The 19,512-nt window shown below is 42.0% G+C and overlaps 1 protein-coding gene across 16 annotated transcripts in view; it reads left to right on the top strand.

Annotated features, from left to right (window-relative positions):
• ATP2B2 (ATPase plasma membrane Ca2+ transporting 2) overlaps window positions 1-19,512 on the top strand; it is a 396,338-nt gene that overhangs the window by 225,073 nt on the left and 151,753 nt on the right. For 10 of the 16 annotated variants that reach the window (XM_039701003.1, XM_039700999.1, XM_039700991.1 and 7 more), the window contains one exon: window positions 3,558-4,042. In XM_039701003.1, coding sequence (XP_039556937.1) covers window positions 3,844-4,042 — 199 coding nt within the window. In that variant the 5' untranslated portion in view covers window positions 3,558-3,843. Of the gene's footprint in view, window positions 1-3,557; window positions 4,043-19,512 lie in introns of those variants that run through there. The other 6 variants (XM_039700998.1, XM_039701009.1, XM_039701004.1 and 3 more) reach the window with 1 other exon arrangement.

Raw genomic sequence — 19,512 nt, 5'->3', positions numbered from 1 at the left:
CTAGTATCAGGAGTTTTGGGAAGAATAAGCAAAACCAAATAACCTTCATTAAAAGTGACTGCTTTTGTCTGGGAAAACGAACTACTGTTGTGTGTGAAATTAATTTACTGGAGTTTTTATTTCTCTTTTGTTGAATGTGTCTGAGGAGGGAGGTTTTCCCTAGAAGTTGTTCTCACAGGGAATGATGAGACCAGATCTGGAGGACTGGGAGGAGGAGGAGGTGACCCTGTTCTGGGATGGTGTGGAAAGCAAACCCTGGTCTCTCAGGGATTGGGACTGGTGCCTCTTTATGTTCCAGGAAGATTTTTGTTGTGAATTAAAACCACTGAAGCCCACCATGGATAGAGCAGTGAAAGCAGCACCCAGAAATCCATCTCACTTTATTTATTGGCTCATTAGGATATTAGATAATTTTGATTAAAAAATGTGCTGGTATCACCTCCTTTAATCAGCCTTTCTTGGTAGTTCACTTAGGACATCTTGAAAACATCAATATGTAGAACATCTTGAAAATATCAGTATTGTGAGGTTTTTTGTAAAATAGTCCCTTCCCTCACCTCCACCCAAAAAAACCAGCAGACAAAAACAACACCACCCAGAAAACCAGCAAACAAAAAAACCCTGCCCAAACCCAGTGTAATAATTGGATTTCTTGTGGATGAGACTCTTAATTCTCCCATTTGTGGTAACTGGATGTATTTTGGAGATGCAAAGCCCCATGATGGGAATATTGCTATGTGCCAGCCACAACTTTTCTATTCTTTGGTGCAGAAATATTCAATATTCAGCACTTAGGAGGGATGAGGTGGTTGCATGTCAGTTCTGCCAGCCTGGCCAGGGGCCTGGGCTTTGTCTAGGAGAGATTTTGGGATGGGATGGAGCCCGAGGATCCTGTTCCAGGGGATTGGGGAGCTGCATTAGCAGGGAATAATGTCAGTCACGCTCTGTGCCTGCTGCGTTTCTCCATCTGCCTCTCAGAAGCATGAGGTGGTGTTTCCCTGGTGGCACAGCATTAGGTGAGTCATGAGCAGCACAGTCTGCCAGTGATTTGGTTTTGAAGCTCTGAAGGAAGTGTAAACTTCATATTTGTTGTTTATTGGTTAATATTTAATTGGAGGTGAAATTAAAAATTAAGCAGGCAAATGACTCATGCTGAAAAGCAACAGCACTGTCTTGTCAGCACTGTGGCTGACAAATGACAATGAATTTCTAAGAATGGAAGAAAATATATTAATTTATAGCACAGGGAGCCTAAAGAAATGCTTTGATTGAGAGGAGAAGACACATCCTGCAGAAAGATCATGGAGAAAATGTTTTTGATGCTCTGTTTAGTACCCTTTGCATTAGAAATTAAATTGGTAGATGGTTCTCTTCAAAAAGCACTCAAAATTGTCTTTTCTCTGTGGTATTATGGAATAGTTTAAGAGCAATTTTATTATTTTGAAGCAACATTTAAAGAGATTTTTTTTATTAGAGCAATGTTTTTTCCATCTTCTTTTCTCTTAAAATCATGGCTGTTTGAGATAGCCAGCTTTCAAAACCCTAACTGCACTTAGGAACAGACTTTATTGCTTTTTTTTTTAACCACTGGAAGTAAAGAGCAGCCTGTTATTTCAGCTATTCCTTATCATCACTGTAGCCTTTCTGACAATCAGATCTCAATCTGGATTTTGCTGTGGTTGGCAGCAGGCAGAGCCTGGGATGCTGCTGGTAGGAAGGAGGAGCCCTGTGCTGCCTCCTGGGATGAAACCTGTTTCACTGGGCATCTGTGACATTTCTGGCCTGCAATTTTTTTCCCCAAATAATGCTGCAGGCTGATGCTATTTCTGTTTGGAATACTGATCCATCGTGTTTACAAAAAGGCAAAGCAATAGTGTGAGTAAGGCCTTTTCTTCCTGCTGTACATAGGCATTATGGGGATGGATTGAGGCTGAGCAGTGCCCAGGATGCAGCCGTGGAGAGCAGAGTGTGGTTCACCATCTCCTGATTGGCAAATAAAACCCCTTTTTAATTGTTACTTCGAGTTTCTCTTCGTTGTTTCCTGTAGAAACATTTTGTGCTGAAATTCTCATCTCGTGAATGTGAGAAGCAATATGTGAAATTGAGGGTGGCAGAAGTTCTTAGCACTAGAAGATACATCAGTAAATAGGATGGGTGGAAGAAATGTGTAGCAGTTGGCTGGTATTTGAATTTTGGGCTGTAATATCATAGTGAAACTTGAATTTCCTTTTTTTTTTCTTTTTTTTTCCTTTAACTTTTTCCTCCACATGAATCAAAGGAATGTTGAGGTTTGAAGCTGTAAAGGAGAGGGCTGGTAGAGGTTCAGTTTTGTTAATTGAGCAAGGTAAATCCAAATTAGTGCTCACACAGGGCTGATCTTTGTCGCTGCATAGCAATGGCAATGTCCTTAGAGAGTGGAAATAGCAAACCCTACGTGTTACATCAGCTGTAGCTGGGTGGGAGATTAAAATTGTTGCACAAATATAAAACTGAGACTTGAAAGGCACTGGGCTCCTCTTGATGTGCTTTATCTGGGCATTTATATATAATTTCCACTGGGAATTGCTGTGCCTAGAAAGTTCAATGTGTGACCTTTGCCTGTGACAGGTTGGTCAGTTATTAGGCTGCTGGGGTGCCCTTTGGAAGATCTTTTTTATTATGAAAACGATTCTGAGACCTCTAGATTAGACAGTGCACTCACACTAACCCGCTTGAGGCAAAAAAGAAACCTTTAATCTCTGTTAAAACTCTGCGTGCCAAATATAATAGCTGGTTTCAGCAGTATTTAAACCAACTTCATTAGAATATCGGAAGGGGAAACAGGTTTTAAAGGCTGGCTTTAGCAAGTAATCAACTGTCTCCCAGATGGTCCAAATGGGACTCGTTCAACGCTGCACATAAAAAAGAAAATAAAAAAGGGAAAAAGGAAGAAAAAAGAGAGAGCCCAGCAGCATCCTGTGTGTGTGTGCCTGGTGGTGGCTGGGCTCAGGGGAAAGGGCTCTGCCTCTTCCAACACAGACATCCCGTTGCATCCATGCTACGCTGGCTTGCAAGGCTGCAAGATGTAACGTATTTAAATATATTCTGCATTTGTGACGGTGGCTCTATAGTTTTCCCCCAAGTTTCACCGCCCTTGTGCTAAAAACCAGTTTTGCTTTAACCCACTATGAAAACTGGTGGTGTTTAACCCGTTGTTACCTCCGGAGCCTCATCAGGGAGCCTTTTTTCTGGGCAGAGGACAGCCCGGGGTGGTTGTATGGAGCAGAGCACGTACTGAGGGTGCATCCTGCACGCCGGCCTAATCGCTCGCTAATTAATATTCATGACTCATCTCATTTAGCGGCTGCTCTTTGGACTCAGCGCTGCTATTGGTGCTCGAGCCGTGGAGAGCTTTATCTAAGGCAGAGCAGTGTTGTCCTGGGGTGGATGCTGCCGACCTGCAGCACCTCCAGGACACCCCACCGTGGTGCTGCGCTGCTCCTCTGAGATGCCACAGCTTGTTTGACACCATCAAGGTGTCCCACCTTGTAATGAGTCCTTTCTGCTTGCTCCCAAAGGTCCAGAGGAAGAAATGACCATGTAGATTCTACAGCTTGGGTGCAACATAATGGGAAATGGTGAATGGAGTGGAGCTGGTCTGCAGCCTTGAGAGCAGCCGTTCTGTGACCTCCAGCCTGTCAGGGACACCCTCCACGCCAGGGGCATCCTCCACGTCGCTCGCCGGACACACGCGGGATTCTTTTTAATTTCTCCGATTTGGAATTCGAGATTCCTCTCCTCCAATTTTTAAACAGTTTTAAGATTGTATCGACTACAACGAGTGGAGCAATATAACCAGCCACGATGGGTGACATGACAAATAGCGATTTTTATTCCAAGAACCAAAGAAATGAGGCCAACCATGCAGGAGAGTTTGGGTGCACACTGCAGGAACTGCGCTCCCTCATGGAACTCCGAGGGACAGAAGCAGTAGTAAAAATTAAAGAGACTTATGGGGAAACAGAGGGGCTCTGCAGACATCTGAAGACATCACCAACAGAAGGTAAGCACTTCTCACTTCACTTAGGGGAACTAGGGGACTTTGTAGAAATGCTCTCCAGAGCAGTGAAAAAAGAGGTTTTGATTCTTACCTGAACGGAATTCTCATGGTGCTACCATTATTATAAAACAAGAGTCTTCTAAGAAAGAAGACAAACCAGTCCAGCTATGGCTAAAGCTGGCATGAGGGTGAAAGGAGTGCTTCTTGTTTTAACAGCTAAATGCAGTAATTCTTCCTTAAAATAACACACAAAAACAGCATGTGTTTTGAGCATTGCAAAGAGACTTGAATCTCTGTGCTCTTGGGGGTAAGAAGGTGCAAAATAGTGGCTTTGAAGCAGCTTCTAGGTATTTGGACATCTTGAGAGTATGAAATGACCTTCTGAGATGCACACTATGTTACTGTGCAGATCAATGTTTTTTATATTTATAGATAAGTAACTAATCTTCACTTATTATATTACCACAGATAATTTTGCTTAAATCATCAGTCTGTGATTGTATCGATGTTTTTAGTGATTGCACTTCTGTTGTGTGTAAAACTAAGCTCCATACTTTCTTATGTTTAATACTACCAATGATAACTTTCCAGTATCTCTCTTTCTAAGTCTTTTTAGAGACTTCTACTTGATCATTTATTAGTCTGGTTTTCAATGCTCAAACCAAATAGCACCCCATAAAGCATTGACAATGGTGCAATGTTTCTCCTTCCTCATACAATTTTCTTTCTCTTTAAGTGCAAGTAAAATTCTGCTTAATTCTAAGAATTCTATTTTTGTCTCTGTATTTTCATCTCCAAGGAGTATTAACACTTTTGGAAATTACACAGTCTTTCAGTCTATAATGTTTCTGCAGTCTTGTAAAGTAGCCAAGATGTTCATTTCAAGTTCTTTTCTTTTCCATGAAGATAGAAGTCTTGGCTTCATTCCATTCTCTTCTTTCCAAAATTAATCATTTAGTTACCTCCAGTGTTTAAATGCCTCAAAGTCTGGAATTACTGGTGTGATCATAAACATGTCAACTGTAGTGTGATGCCATAAATTACCCCAGCTGAGGGGTCCCAAAGGAGCAGCTATCAATGTCTCAGCCTCAAGAATTCCACATTTGCAGAGAGTCAGAGCTGAAGTCTCTGTCTGAGCCGAGCTCATGGCGGTGACTTCAGTCAAGTTCTGCCAAATCATTCTAGTGGTTACCTGGTCAATGTGAACTTCAAAGGAGATGTTAATTGCATTATGTGTTCAATTTATGACATCAGGGAAACTCAATTCCTCATGTTGGAACAGAGTGTATGGATCCAGCAGCGTGGCACACTGACTCCAGCAGTAATCTATATCTGATACTGCAGATAAGGTAACTTTCCTCCAAGCATTACGTGTACTTCATCACTTGTGCATTAGGGAAAAACCTTTCCAGCTTCAAATGGCAATCAGCATAGCCTTGGAATTGTGAAGGCTCTGCTGGGTTTTAATTTTCAAGTAGATCACATAATAGGAATTCCCAGTCACACAAAGCTTACATCTTATTTTTAATTGTTTTGCTTGGAAAAATTCTCTGAAATATGTCTTGTTGAACTCTGGAAAGTTTCACTGGAGAGAAAGTATCCATCACAGAGAAACTTTTAAGGCTTATGGCAAACATAAACTTATATTTAGCTCTACATCTCAAGCCATTGTTTTTCTTGATTCCAAGCTCAGTGAAGAGGATATTCTTGGAGACATGATTATTCTTAGAGGAAAAAAACCATAATAATTTCTTATGTGGAAATGGATTCTAACATCAAGCAGACATGATTTGAAAATTAATTATTGACATACTTAGCTTTATCCTTTAGTACCTGCAGCAAACTGTGGATTCCTCATTGAATACCTTTGTGAAAACACTCAATTTGCTATAGTGCCTGAAAATCACTTTTCCAACCAGGCATCATTTTTGGTGAAGCACAGTTCACTGAACTTCTTTTGTTTTTCATACTTTGGTGTGCTGCACATCTTACATGGCTTTATAGGAGATATGAAATAAGAATTAGTGCAGGGTACTTTGAAGAAACCAAATGGCTGTGCAGGAGTCTTGAGTGACTGTGAAACACTAAAAAGGACCTGACTGTAGAACTTGGTTCTTCCTTGCCTTGTAAGATCTTCCAGAATTTATCTGCATCAAGTCCTTGTAATTTTGTGGAATAAGGGCTGAAACAGGTACCTGAACAGAGGGAAAAAAAAGTGTTTTCTGGCAGCAGGGACATGATAATTTTGTAAAATGTGGCCTAAACTGAATTTAATGGTTTATTTAGAAAGCAAGAAGTCATGAGCTCAGAGCTGACTCAGTTCATTTCCCATGTTAATATTTGATGTCTCACCTATGGATTGGTAGGATCAATCACACTTAGAAGTGCTTTTTGAGACTGTTTTAAAGGCCCTGAACTTCTCAAGTTAAGACATCATATTTGTAACTCGGATGTCATTGACGCTGCTGTGAGGATCGTTTCCCAGTGAACCCCTGTCTCAATTCAGCATGGAGCTGGGGAAGTCTGCTGAATGTTGAGTAGAATAATATTTGCATGCTGAATGAATTAATAATATTATTATGGGTTACAAGACTTCAGTCTCTCCTTTAAATTTTCTTTGATTGCTCCTTTAGCTATAGATGCAGTGGAGATCCCAGCTCTCAGTTATGCCTGAGGGATTTCCTGCCCTAAAGTGATTATATTATAATGAAAAGCTCCCATTTAAGTGCTCATGAAAAGAAACTCCCAAAAATCTATGGAAATCATTTACAGGATAAACAGACATATGTGTCGACTTGAATTTGCTTTAAAAATATTTATGTTCAGATTGGTTTCACTTTCATTATCCCAGAAATATAGGCAGGGTCTAGCCCTGCCACTTTGCAAAACAATGCTGAATCCCCCCTTGGGCAGAGCTGTGCTGACAGTTGTAAAATTTTCCATGCAATTGGAGTCTCCAAGGCCCACTGGAGCATCAGTGATACCTTGTAAAGGACAGCTGGTAAAATGGGATGAATTAGTTGGATGAATACCAAATGAGACTGGAATCCACTCTCTTCAATACTTAACTATATTTACCCACAATTTTATATAGTGCCCTCCAATTTACAGCAACTTTTTCATCTACTTTCCCTTCTAAAAATGTTTATTTCTTATAGGACTATGTCAGTGAATTAAATTCCCTGATTTCTTGCTTAAAATACTTGGATGCTGCAATTTCCAGTGGATGTAAAAAGTGAGGAATTCACTGTGTGTAAGATGATGAATACCCTGAGTGGGAAGGGATCCACAAGGATCATTGATCCAACCCCTGGCCCTGCACAGGCACCCCAACAATCCCACTCTGTGGATCCCTGATATCATTGTCCAAAGTTTCCTGGAGCTCTGGCAGCCTTGGGGCCATTCCCCAGCACAGTATAGTGAAACTTCTTAAATTTTTATATGAAGGAAGAACCTTTCCATGGTGGTATCTGTGCAACCACACCCCAAATATGCACTCCAGAAGGTGTTACATGTTGGTGACGATGGTACAGCACAACAGAAGTGTTTCTGTTGATATTTACTGGATACAGAACTGGTTAATGTTCTAGTAATGGCTGGTAGAGTGCACTGAGGGAGAACATTTCAGCTGCATTTTGTGATTTTTTTTCTGTAGGTTTCAGGATACCATGAAAAGGTTTTTGGAAAGACACAATATCAATTCACAGTTAACTGATAATGTTTCTACTGTAGAAGTTGACTTTTAATCATCACAACTGCCCTTAGCTGAGCTACCAGAGAAGTTCTCTCTTTTCAAGTTGTGTTTGTTGTGTGGGGGATATGCTGAGAATCAATTGGGCCAGCTGGGAGGTGTGTTTATTTTTCATTATTGCAATCTAAAAAGCCTTTCACAATTTTAACGATGAGGTAGAAGATGAAGAAAGATTGAATGCAACAAAATTAACCAGCTGCTTTTAATACTTGTTAGTTTTGGTTCCCCACACTTGCTTCTATAAAAATGCACCTTTAATAACTTAATAGTCTGTTTGGAAGCTGCTCTTGCTGGTTCACACTGAATTGCAGTCAGGTGCACCACTGTGTTCAATCAGCTAAAGAGATGCAAAGAAATTGGAAAGGAAATTGGGAAAGTAATGAAAAATACTTGATTCAGACAAATAGAAGTTTAAAATAGAAATATAAAGTAATTGATTCTATGACTGTCAGAGACTGAGCTTTATTTTAACACACTGTCAAAACAAACCACAAATGTAAAGAAATTGGTGATAGCATCATTTTCATTGTTAAAAATATACACTTGGTCATGTATAAATCATTAAATATTATCCATAAGTTCAAGATCTTCTTACATTACATTTAAGTTAGGATGGATAATATTTGAATGATTTTTAAAATCTCTTTAAAAGGAACGTTGCCAGCTGTCTGAAAGTAAATTTGAAGAGTTTCTTTGTGATGTTGATCTGAAGTACTTTGGAAGCCTTCAAAGCAGCACCTTAAAAGCCTTGTAGGAGCAGACCTGCTCATCTTCTCTCCGGGTCACCACACTGCCTAATTCCTCATCTTTATTTGTGGTGTCAAAACATCTCTTGCAGTTCAGGCCCATTTGCCACCTCCCTAGGCAGCAGCCAAGCTCCAAGCCCACATCCAGCCCTTATCTGTACATGTTCTCCCCACATGGAAGGTTTGCTTTGAACAATGAAAACAGCCCTGGCCATGAAAAATCCCCTCAGCACGGGCAGGGCTGAGGCCTCACAGGGCTTTTTCCTACCTCACATGGAAAAACCCCATGGAGGAACTTTAAACTCATATTTCATCTGGCTGTTCATGCAGTGCCAGGTGTGGCTAAGCTGGTGAGAACTTTGATAGCTTGGCATTTTCCTGTGGTGCCATCAGTGGGCCCTGGCTGTCCCCAAGTGCCCCAACAGGCTCCCAGGGACCTGTGCTTGGCAAAGGGACTGGCTCTGTCCGTGAGGGATTGGCTAGGAAGGAAAGGGGGTCCTGGATGCTCCTTCATTTGGAAGTTGCAGTTGCAGGACCCCTCATGTGTGTCCCAGCTGGGTTTGTTCTCCCTGGGGAAGAGAAGACCCCAGGGAGAGGCCATTGCAGTCTCCCAGTATTTGCAGGAGGCCTGTATGAAAGTTAGGGAAAAATGTTTTAGCAGGACCTGTTGTGCTAGGAGAAGGGGTAATGGATTTAAACTGAAGGAGGGTTGATATAGATTAGGTATTAAGAGGGAATTTCATACAATGAGGGTGGTGAAACGCTGGATCAGGCTGCCCACAGGGGTAGGGGATGTCCTACCCCTGGAAATGTTTAACTCCAGGTTGGATGGGGCTCTGAGCAACCTGGTCTAGCTGAAGGTGTCCTTGCTTTCTGCAGGGGCTGGACTGGACAAGGTTTAAAGGTCCTTTCCCACCCAAATAATTACATAATTCTCTGCCTTTATCTCTGGGGGAGCTGGAGGAGTCCCTGACTGTGGGAAGAGCGGGCAGCACAGAGTGTGCACACCCTTCTGCAGCTTCTCCAGTGGCACCCAGGGACTCCTCCTGTCCCTTCCCTGCACAGGGACAAGCCCTGGGTCCTGTTGGTGGCCCTTTGCAGCTCTGCTCTGGCAGTGGGGCCTGTCCCCAGTCCCAGGGAGCGCCATTGCCACGGGGCGCCTGGCAGGCTGGGAAAGGCTGGAACAGATGGAGGAGGGATGGCCGTGTGTGAATAACTCGTGGCAGGTTTGCTTTGGCACGGGGGGCTGTCTCAGTCCTGCTCAACAGGCCTGGCCCAGCTGGAAGCTTGGCCTTAGGGAGGTTGAATTTGGCTCCTGTGTGCCGATGTGTCCGTGGGCCAGTGCCAGGCAGATGTGCTGCCCCAGGGGCTCCTGAACTGCACTCCCTGGGCCCACTGGGGTTGGCAGGAATGGCTCTGTACCTTTGACACTCCTGCTGCAGGCAGCATGTTATATTTCCATAAAATCACATCTCCGTGTTTCGTGATTTGGAAGGGGTTCGTGGAGCTTTCTTGGCAATAGTGCTTCTTTTCCTTATCTAATATTTCCATTGTTTGTATAATGGAACAGCAAACATTCTTCCAAAGGTTACCCAAACATAAGCATCTCAAATGAATGGCTCAGATTTTTCTCTGTGATAAGTCCAATTTCATTGCTCATTTTGTTTCTGGGTTCTTGCATGTCGTGCCACTTGCTGATTTACTTTGGCTTTGTTCAGTTACTTGTGGAGAACTAGAGAGATATTGCATGATGCATTTTCCCCATAAAGCTTCAAAAAAAAGAGAGATACCTGGCCCTTTGAGAATTCTAAATGGCTTGCAAAAAGATTCTCTCTGGGTTACAGGCAGTGCTTTAAAGTAAGGCCAGGAAAGGCAGAAAGTGAGTGAGTGTCTTCTGCTTTTTCTATTAGGCAGCATCAGAGATTTTCTGGAGTCAGTGCTGATTTATTTATGTGATTACCCAGGACATCATCTTCCTCTCAACAATTTTCTTACCTCAGCAGGTGCATTGCTTAGAAAGGAGGCTATTTTCATGCAAGCTGAAATCCCTTTTCCCTGTAAGACATTAAATACATGCAGGCAGGGTGTACTGACCACAGACATACATTCTGCTCTTGTACCTCAGATTTAAATAACAGAGTAATAAATGGGTGTGAAATTATTTTGTACCTATTCTGCACAGGACTAGTGTTTGTTCATTGTAGTTACCTCAATTACAACTACAATGTGTCAAAGGAAAACCTGGCCCAGCATCTTTCTGTTATTCTTTCCCTCTTTGCAAAGAGGTTATCACAGGCCAACTTTCTCCATAACGTGTTGTGCCCCAAGTTTTTCCTTGATCTGAATGCAGTGATGCAATACAGTGAGTCAACCCCTCTCTGTGAATTAATAAGTGATGGAAAGTGTTGCCATTTTATGGGGCAGTTGATAAACCTGTAATCTCATTCATAGTAGTTTGAGTTTGTTGGCATAATCAGCTCATTCATTGTGTGAGAAAAAGATGAGGCCAGGCCTGCAACGTAATGGGCAGAGTGTAACGATGGGGGAAGTGATCTTTGTGATCCATGGAAGCTACGTCAGCTGTCCCAGTGGCAAACTGGAATTACGCTGGTGGTGCTCCCTCGGAAAGTGGCAATTAGGCCTTTGCTTGGAGGATCAAACAGGGATTGTTCTGGGCTCTGGTGTCAAAGTGGCTCCTGTGCTGGGGAAGGCAAAGCTGGAGACTGGGTCAGTGATGGAGCTGAAGGGGAGGGGTGGCTGCAGCCTTTCCTTGGTGTGTCCCTGTGCTGGGCAGCTGCTGGGAAGGTAACAGGACTGCAGAGGAAAACATCCTTGGGGAATGCCTCCCTCCTGTTTTACTGCAGGGCTCAGAAATCCATAAATATCTATAGACTGCCAGCCTTGAGTGAGGGCTGATTTGTCTTCATTTTGTTCTTGTTTTGAGAAGGCTGCAGGAAGAAAGCAAAGTCCATTACACCAAATGAATAATCCAATCGATGGAGCCAGTGTGCCCTTGATGGAATTAAGCTTTGCCTTTGCAGTGTATCAGAGACAGAGAAGGGTTTTTGCCTGATTTTGTCGGTGCCCTGGGAAAGCAAAGAGTTTCTGTGCAGTGGTTTTGTCCTGGTGGGCCTGGCCCTGCTGCAAGAGCACAGCTCTTAATTAATTGTCTCAGCTGGTGTTTATTGGGGTTCAAAAACTTGCTTCCTTTAAAGTGTCACCTTAAAATGTAGGGATAAGACAATTACTTGAATCTCTGTTAGGTGTTCTCAGACATTTTGCCAAGTGTCACTGCTAGCAGTGATGCTGCTCCCAGCTGAACAATGGAAATGGGGAAATTTTGCTGCTAAGGTCTTTGTAAGGATCATCTGTGGATTGGACAGGTGATGAAAATGCCATTCCTCACAATAATGAAATGTTGAATTTTGGTTTTCTTTTATTTAGCATTACATTTTCAGTAATGTAAGTCAGTGTTTTCACAAAAATGGATTGTACTATTTTTTTTTGATAAAATGAGGCAGTGGCTTCACTGAGTGTAAGCTCAGAAGCCCTGTAAGAAGAATTATTATGATTAAGTGGTCATTTTTCTTTTGAAGATATATCAACAGACTGAGGATTAGAACAGTGTTAGGTTCAGTAATGATTTCCTGCCTCCTGTCCCTTTTGCAATTACTACTCACCCTTCAAATGTAGACTGTTCAAATTTACTGTTTCCACTTGTTTTCCAAGGAGTCAGAGGTTGGTGTTAGACATGCCTGTTATTTATAAAGGTGAGTGGAAAATAAAGCCAAATATGTATTTTTGGCAGTCAGCTCAATGTGCTTCCAAGACAAACATATCTGCATTCCCTCAGTGTTGACTTCCTTGAATGTGGTACACTCATAGTTTCTGACTTGCCTTCGAAGTATCTCTAGAAATTATTTCTCCTCTATCACCAGGAGTTGAGGTTTTTTTTTTTTTTTCACATCTGTGTAGGTGTTCTGGAAACTGTGCTTGAGATCCTGCAAGGTGTAAGGAGAAAGCAGCCTCCCCACCATCCTGAAAAGCTGATGGTTACCTCAGACATAAAGAACCTGTTTTCACAGATAATAGATTACATTCTCTGGCACAGCTTTCAGCAGGGTATACTAACTTCCTTTTTAACTTTTAAAGAAGGAAAAAAACCCTTTCTGAATGCTCATTATGAATCCCATTCCTTGTCCTTGCCATGGAGCTGGTAAAACAATGCATTTCAATGTCCCATCCTAATTGCCAGTCCAGAACTTGGCAAAGCAGGCACGGATTCTATTAAATGCAGAGCATTTCAGTTGTGTAATAGAAATAGCTGGGTCTATGGAGCTGCTATTTCTGTAACAATAGCATTTACTAGCCCTTGTTTCCTCTTTGCTTTCAAATGAAATTCTTCAGGGACTGCAGACACTTTTCCTGCGTGGATTGTGAGCTGAGTCAGTTCTGCTAAGACTCACAAACCTGAGCTTCCACAGGCTGTGCTGCTCCTTTGATTTTTCCTTTTGCATTTTGTGTCAATCTCTCCTCCCCAGCACTTTCCACAGTCTATTTAAGTGTGAGGGCAGCTTAGGTAGGTACAGTCCTCTGAGGTAAAAGAAGTCTGAAAAAATGAGCATTGGGAAGGAAAACAGATCAAATTTATGGAGTAGTTCAAAAGCTGTCATGATTCTTTTCCTCCGATCAGCATTTGAGATGAGGGAAAGAGGGAATAGCCCTCTTGTAAAAGGTGAGCTTACCCAAAAAGGTAGTACAGAATAAAATAGGAGAATTTTCTTGGAGCATCCAGTGAACTGCAGCAAGATTTCACTTTGCCTCTGTGAGTGAGGCCACAGCTCCTTGGATGCTACAAGCTGAGCGCTGTTTGTTCAGGACTGTGGCAGCATTAAGGTGGAAAAAAATATATGGGAATGCTGTAGAACTGCAGGGCAGCTGTGCTGTTATAATCTTAGCATTAGTCTGGGCACCTCAGTTGATTCTTTCCCTAAACAGTACAGCAAATCCACTTGGAGTTTTTGCAGTTTCCCTGGCAGTCTCAAGTGTTTGCCTCAGTTTGGAAGCTTGGGTGGCACCGGGGCTTTCCTTGGGTTTGCATCACTCCAGTCATGTGCTGCCCCCCTCCCCTTCTCTGGCACAGGAACTCAGTTTGAGAGGAGTGGTCATTCTTTTCTGAGCCATTCTGTTTCCTCTTCTCTAGTTTGCTTTTCTTGCTTTTTAGTGACATCTTGAAGTTGTTTTACTTTCATTAAAAAAATCCTTCAGTAATATGAATTGCTGCATTGTATCAGCATTCTGCTTTCCCAGTGGGGTCATGGCTGTTGCATGGTATTCCATGGATAGCAGAGCTCATCCAGCTTGGCATCTGCAGCCAAAATCTCTGCCTGTCCTTGAACTGTAGCATTACAGGTGACTTTTAGTCCACAGAAACCCTGGAGAAAATCCCTCCTTGTTTGTGATAATGAAGGCAAAGGGTGAAGATGCTGGCCAGGTCAGAACCTGTGATTTTCACTCCTCAAATTGTTGGGTTTTACTGAGAGGAAAACCTCAGGATACTTTAAAGCCCCCTGTTGTTTCCTGCAGAAATATGGTGTAAACTTGGAAAATGCTGGAAGTGCCCAGGTGTGCTCCCCTGCTGGCTTTGTGCAGCTCTCCCGTGGGGGTGCTGAGTGCCCAGGCTGCTCCTTTGTTCCATTGTTTTCTCAAGCCAGTGAGTTTTTGGGTGTGTGGGGCACTGCAGGGACAGTGTGACAGAGCTCACCCTGCCTCCCTGGCGTGTGGAACTGGTGCCCATTGAAGTGTTCAGAACAATTTGCTTTCCAGACTTCAGACAAAATCATCTGAGAGGATCACGGTGGTAAATTGGAGGTGGTTATCAGTGGCACAGGTGCATCCAGCAGGAGTGATGATGGTACCAAAATCCTCCCAAAATGGGCAAAAATAACCCTCTCTAACACTGTCTTTTTAGTGTTAGTAAGGCATTACTTCAATGTTGGATCAGAGGTGAGGGGCTGACAATGTTCCAGCCTCCACACCAATCCTGATACAAAACCTTTTCACTTATTTATGCATATTTAGCAAAGAAATTTATATTCATTGGTTCTAAGTGACATGATTCTCTCCATTAATTAATATTCTGTACTCTATTGGTTATTGATATTTTCCTCTTCATGCTAATTTGGTCCTATTCTTTAGTCCTTTTATCACCTTTTTCTCCAGATTTCCAGGCCTTAATCTCCTCTGTATCTTTGTTTACTCCAACAAGCGTCTGTGAAGAAATTCAACTAATGCTAGCTAAAAGTGGGCACTACTTGCAATTAATTAAAACAACTAATTAAAAATTAGTTAGAGTCACATAATTTCTAACAATTCAGTGCTAGATGAGGCTGTTACATGAGAGTTGTAGTTGGCCCCAGGATGATAAATCTGCTTATTTTTGCTGCCTTGTCCATTGGATGACTCCAAGCTCTGGGTGTGGAAGGACTCTACAAATGAATTTTTAAAATTTACGGATAGCTAAGGAAAATGTGTTGCTGGGTTTTTTCCCAGGGAAATCTCACTGGTTGTGTTACACCTCCTGCTGCTTTACTTGCTTATGAACATGAAACCTCAAGTGCTGCAACCCCCAAGGTAAATCCCAGAACCTGAACCCTCAGAAGTGAGTTTTAAAGGAATGATCGTTCTTTTCTGAGCCTCTGGTATTTTCTCTTTTCTCTCTTTTCCACCCAAGCCCACGGTGCACACTGAGGGATGTGCACAACTGGTTGTGTTAGCAGAGAAATGGAGCAGTTTTAGCTGAGGAAGTGCCACAGGTCAGTCGTGTTTCCTTCAATGAGCTGGCCCTGCTGGTTTAGTTGTGTTCAATGCCACAGCACAGCTAAGCTCACTTGCTTCAATAAGAAATATCAGATGGCAGAAGCCATGAAGCTCAAATTGTCTTACTCTTTTGAAGTGACTCCTCAGAGGACAAATACACCCAGCTTGATAACGTGTGTATGCAACACTGCTCCAAAATACCATGTGCAAGCTGAGAGTAAGCTGGGTTCATGTTTGGGTTGGATGTTCAATAAATGGCTTTGAAGAAACAGATTTTGTGCCTTCAGCCCTGAAGAGTGGATATGGTAAGAGATCTACAGAGTCTGAAAAGATTTAAAAACAGCTGTTTCAGTGTTTGCAATAGATGGGGACTCTTAAGGTAAAATCAGTAGTTTTTTTTAATCTTTACTGAACCTAGATGTTATTTTAAATTCCTGATGTTAATCCTATTTAACAAGGCTATCAGTGTGGCATGTTTTGCCATGAAATTCTGGCAGTTCTTTTTGCTGCCCCACTTTTCCCAAAGTATTGATGCTGACACAAATGTCTCTGCAGCTCACAGCTTAAAATTACAGAGAAAAATCGGGTGGGACTGGCTGTAGGGTGGCAGTCCACGCTGTTCCCTGGGTGGGGAGAGCTCTGTGTCCACTCTTCTGCTCTCTCCTGCCAATGTCCCCACGCTCAGCAGCTGCTGAGGGACACCTCGCCTCCTGTGTGGGTGGGAGATGTCCCTGTGGGGACATCCAGCCCTGCTCTGGAGTCACTCCCAGCTGCTGTTCTGGGCGCAGGGGCACTGCTGGCATCCTTCCCTCCAGGATCCACCGGCTGCTCCTGCGAGCCTCGGGCATCTCTTCAGTCCAGCCATGGTCATGTTGGAACAGCAAACTCCATTTTACATGAGGGATTTGGGATTAATGCGCCAAACCTGGGACCCAGTTTGGAATCCCCTGGATTTCTCATTATTTATCACCATTTCGTGGTGGCTTAGGGACATTTTTCTCCTCTCTTACCTTTATTGTCAGCCTCTTGAACTGTTGCTTGAAAGTCCTGAATTTTATTTGGGGGACTTCTTCAATCTTGCTTAAATCTTCCTTAAAAAAAATCTTCCTTAAAAGATTCAGTTACACGGGGCTGCCATGGGATCTTTATGAGAAATTTTTGCCAGCTTCATTTAAATTTGGGGGTTGGAAGCAGGGGAATAGGCTTAAGCCTGCTTTAATTTAGAAATATTTTGCAAAAGTTCATTTTATTAGTAAAAATTGATAACATATCTTCGTTGCCTGGGATTGCCCAGGAGTGTTGTAACTTTGGTGGATTGCAAGGAGTGGTGGTGGCTGACAGGGACAACAAAAAAATCTTAAGCTATGTAATGCCTGGGAGGTATTTATTCTTGCAAATTATTTATTTTTATTTATATTTATTCTGGCAAATTATTCACGTTTTCTTGTGGTATTGAACAGTTGCAGATTCTGGTGTGAGTGGTCAGCAATGATAGAAATGCTTCCCTGATAAATTTAAGTAATTGATGTGAATTTTCCTGAATTATTTCTGAAATATTCTGAGTATCTGCATTTTCCACATTTAAAATTCAGTATAATGTTCCCTTCTATGGACTCTTCCATGTCTGAATTTATCCTTGTAGAAAACCTGAAAAAACAAATATCAAAATTCTGTTCTGTTGTGATTTCAGAGCAAACCATTCTTGCTTCAATTTTCTTTACTTTCTTCCATTGTCCATTGATTACAATTTCTTTGCAGATACACTTTTCCTTTATTGCTCATTTGATTTTTGGTCTATATTTGTGTGGTGGTTTGGTGTTTTATTTATTTTTTTTTTAATTTTTCTCCTTCCTGATGGTCTTAAATATCTCTGATTTTGAAATGGTAGTGAAATCAGCCTTGTGGCCTCAGGTAGCTCCACTTTATCTAACAATCCCAAGATTTTGGAGGTGATCCTGTGCTTTCAAGTACTGATCAGGTCATGCTGAGCATCTGTCCTCTTTGAACTGGCCCTTTTGGCAGAATTCATCTCCTTTATTTGCTCTGGCCTGTTTTTCCTGTCTGAACTTGGCCCTTTTGGGAGGGCTGTCTCTCCCTTATCTGCTGAGGTTGTTCTGCAGCATGGTGGCATCAGTTCAAAGCTGGGTGATTGTGGCTACATTAATTCTTGGCAGCAGATTCAGTGTTGACTGTTAAAGACAAATAGTTTAGGATGACTTTAAATGAATTTACTTGAACTATTAAATACAGTTGATAATTACAAGCTAGGTGCCTTAAACAAGGAACTAGATGGTCTTCTGTAAATGTTTCCATATCAGTTTCTAGTTGAAACTATTTTAAGGCCAGCAGTGATCTTCAAACTGGGCTTGTGGCGCTTTAAAAAGAAAAAAAACCCAATCAAATCTACCCCAAACTCACCCCAAACCCAAATTACACAGTGATTTTCATACCGTTTAAAATGAGATCAGATTTTGTTTCTGAATCTTTGAAAAAAATTTAGGTTGCTCTTTGCTGGAAAAGCTGTCAAGAGAAGTATTTATATAAGAAATTAATTTTGAAAACTCCTGCCCCTTTTCACTGGGTGAAATAATTAAATGTAAAAGTTACAGGCTGAAACTCAGTATTTTAAATGACAGGGAAGATTGGCTACTTGTGTTTGTGTTTCCAGACATGCAAGAATTGGGTTTTGTTTCATTCTGTCCCATGAATTAACCCTTATTTTATTCACATCAAATATGAAATTTCTATTTCTTCCTTAAGCAAGATAGTTTGAATTTTTTGCCTTTGGGCATATCACAAGGGTTTTCAATGTTTTCTAGAAAAGATATTATTAATTTAATATTTAGGGTTTATGACAGAGCCTTTTAAAGTGATAAACTTGTATAATATTGTTAAAATTAATGGATTTTGGTGCTTTGACTCTTTGGTCAACTGCAATAATCTATCCAGTCTAAGAAATCAAGATGTAATTATTTAAAAAAAAAAAGTTGTTAAAATGCTTTCATATCATGGAAATTGGTTTTCATAGGAAAAGATTGGAAGTGATAAGGTATAATATTAGCAGATACTCTTTTGTTTAAATTATCTTTATTTAAATTCAACCGTTCCTTACTTAAGACTTGTTGAAAAGTGCTCAAGGTAATTTTGGTTTGAGAACTGGGAGGAACTCTGGAATGGCAATTTATAGAACCTTAATTAATTATGCTGAGTTGAGTGTGTAAAGCCAAGAAAGCCTTTGCTGCTGGTGAACAGGGACATTTTCCTGGGACTTACTTTGCAAATCCAAGTTTACAGCAATGCTCCTGCTTTTCCCACACCACCAAAGACTGATTGCACCTAATCCTCAAAAACAGATAAAACAGAAGGAAAAAATAATAATTTAAAAATAGCCAAAAGTGTTTAAAAATCCCACAGCCTGGAAGTGTTGTAAAGGCTGGGGAAGCAGGAAAGGACGTGTTGGGAAGTGAAAGTGAAATGTGAGGATAATCCACGGGTTCAGGCACGTTTCTAATCAGCAGGAGCTGCGGGAGCGTTGGCAGTGGTGCTGCCAGAGTCAGCAGCAGATAACGGGGTGGCAGGGCAGTGTGAGGCTCAGGACAGAGTTTCCTCATGGAGAGCCAAGCCCTGGTTTACTCAGTAACCGACAACTCATTAACGGGAGCTGGCAAGCCACGCTAATTAACGAGCAAGGCCGCGTCTCTTCAGAGGCAAGCACCTGACGTTGTGCTCAGTCTTGAGGCAGAGTGTGAGAGTAAGGTGAGCTGGCAAAATTAATTAATCCATCCCCATTTGCAAAGGTGTTGCTCAGCTCGTGCTGCGCTGGGAGATTTTAGGAAATGGAAGGGTAAAATTCACCTGACGCCAGTTTTGGTCCCTGTTTGGCAGTGGTTTATGGGGTAAAAGCAGCCCAGGTTGTGCAGATGGAGCCCAGCACTGGCATGGCCTTCTCTGCTGCAGGTGCAATTCCTAGAGGAGAAGTTGTTTGGGCTTGGGTTGGTTTGGGGTTTTTTGTGTTTATTTTGGTTTTTTTAGTGTAGCATTTAAGGCATAATTGTATTCCCAGGTATAGCCAGCTAAATATCCAGGTCTGCCTGTGGGTTTGTAACCATGGCTAACTTTGGGACAGCAGGGTCCTGAGGAGTGTGCAGACCTCAACC

The sequence above is a fragment of the Passer montanus genome, unplaced genomic scaffold (assembly GCF_014805655.1).
Source record: "Passer montanus isolate IOZ18808 unplaced genomic scaffold, ASM1480565v1 scaffold147, whole genome shotgun sequence".
In the NCBI taxonomy this organism is placed as follows: Eukaryota; Metazoa; Chordata; class Aves; order Passeriformes; family Passeridae; genus Passer; species Passer montanus.
Note: the sequence above shows the minus strand (reverse complement) of the source record. Positions and strands in the feature narration are given on the sequence as shown.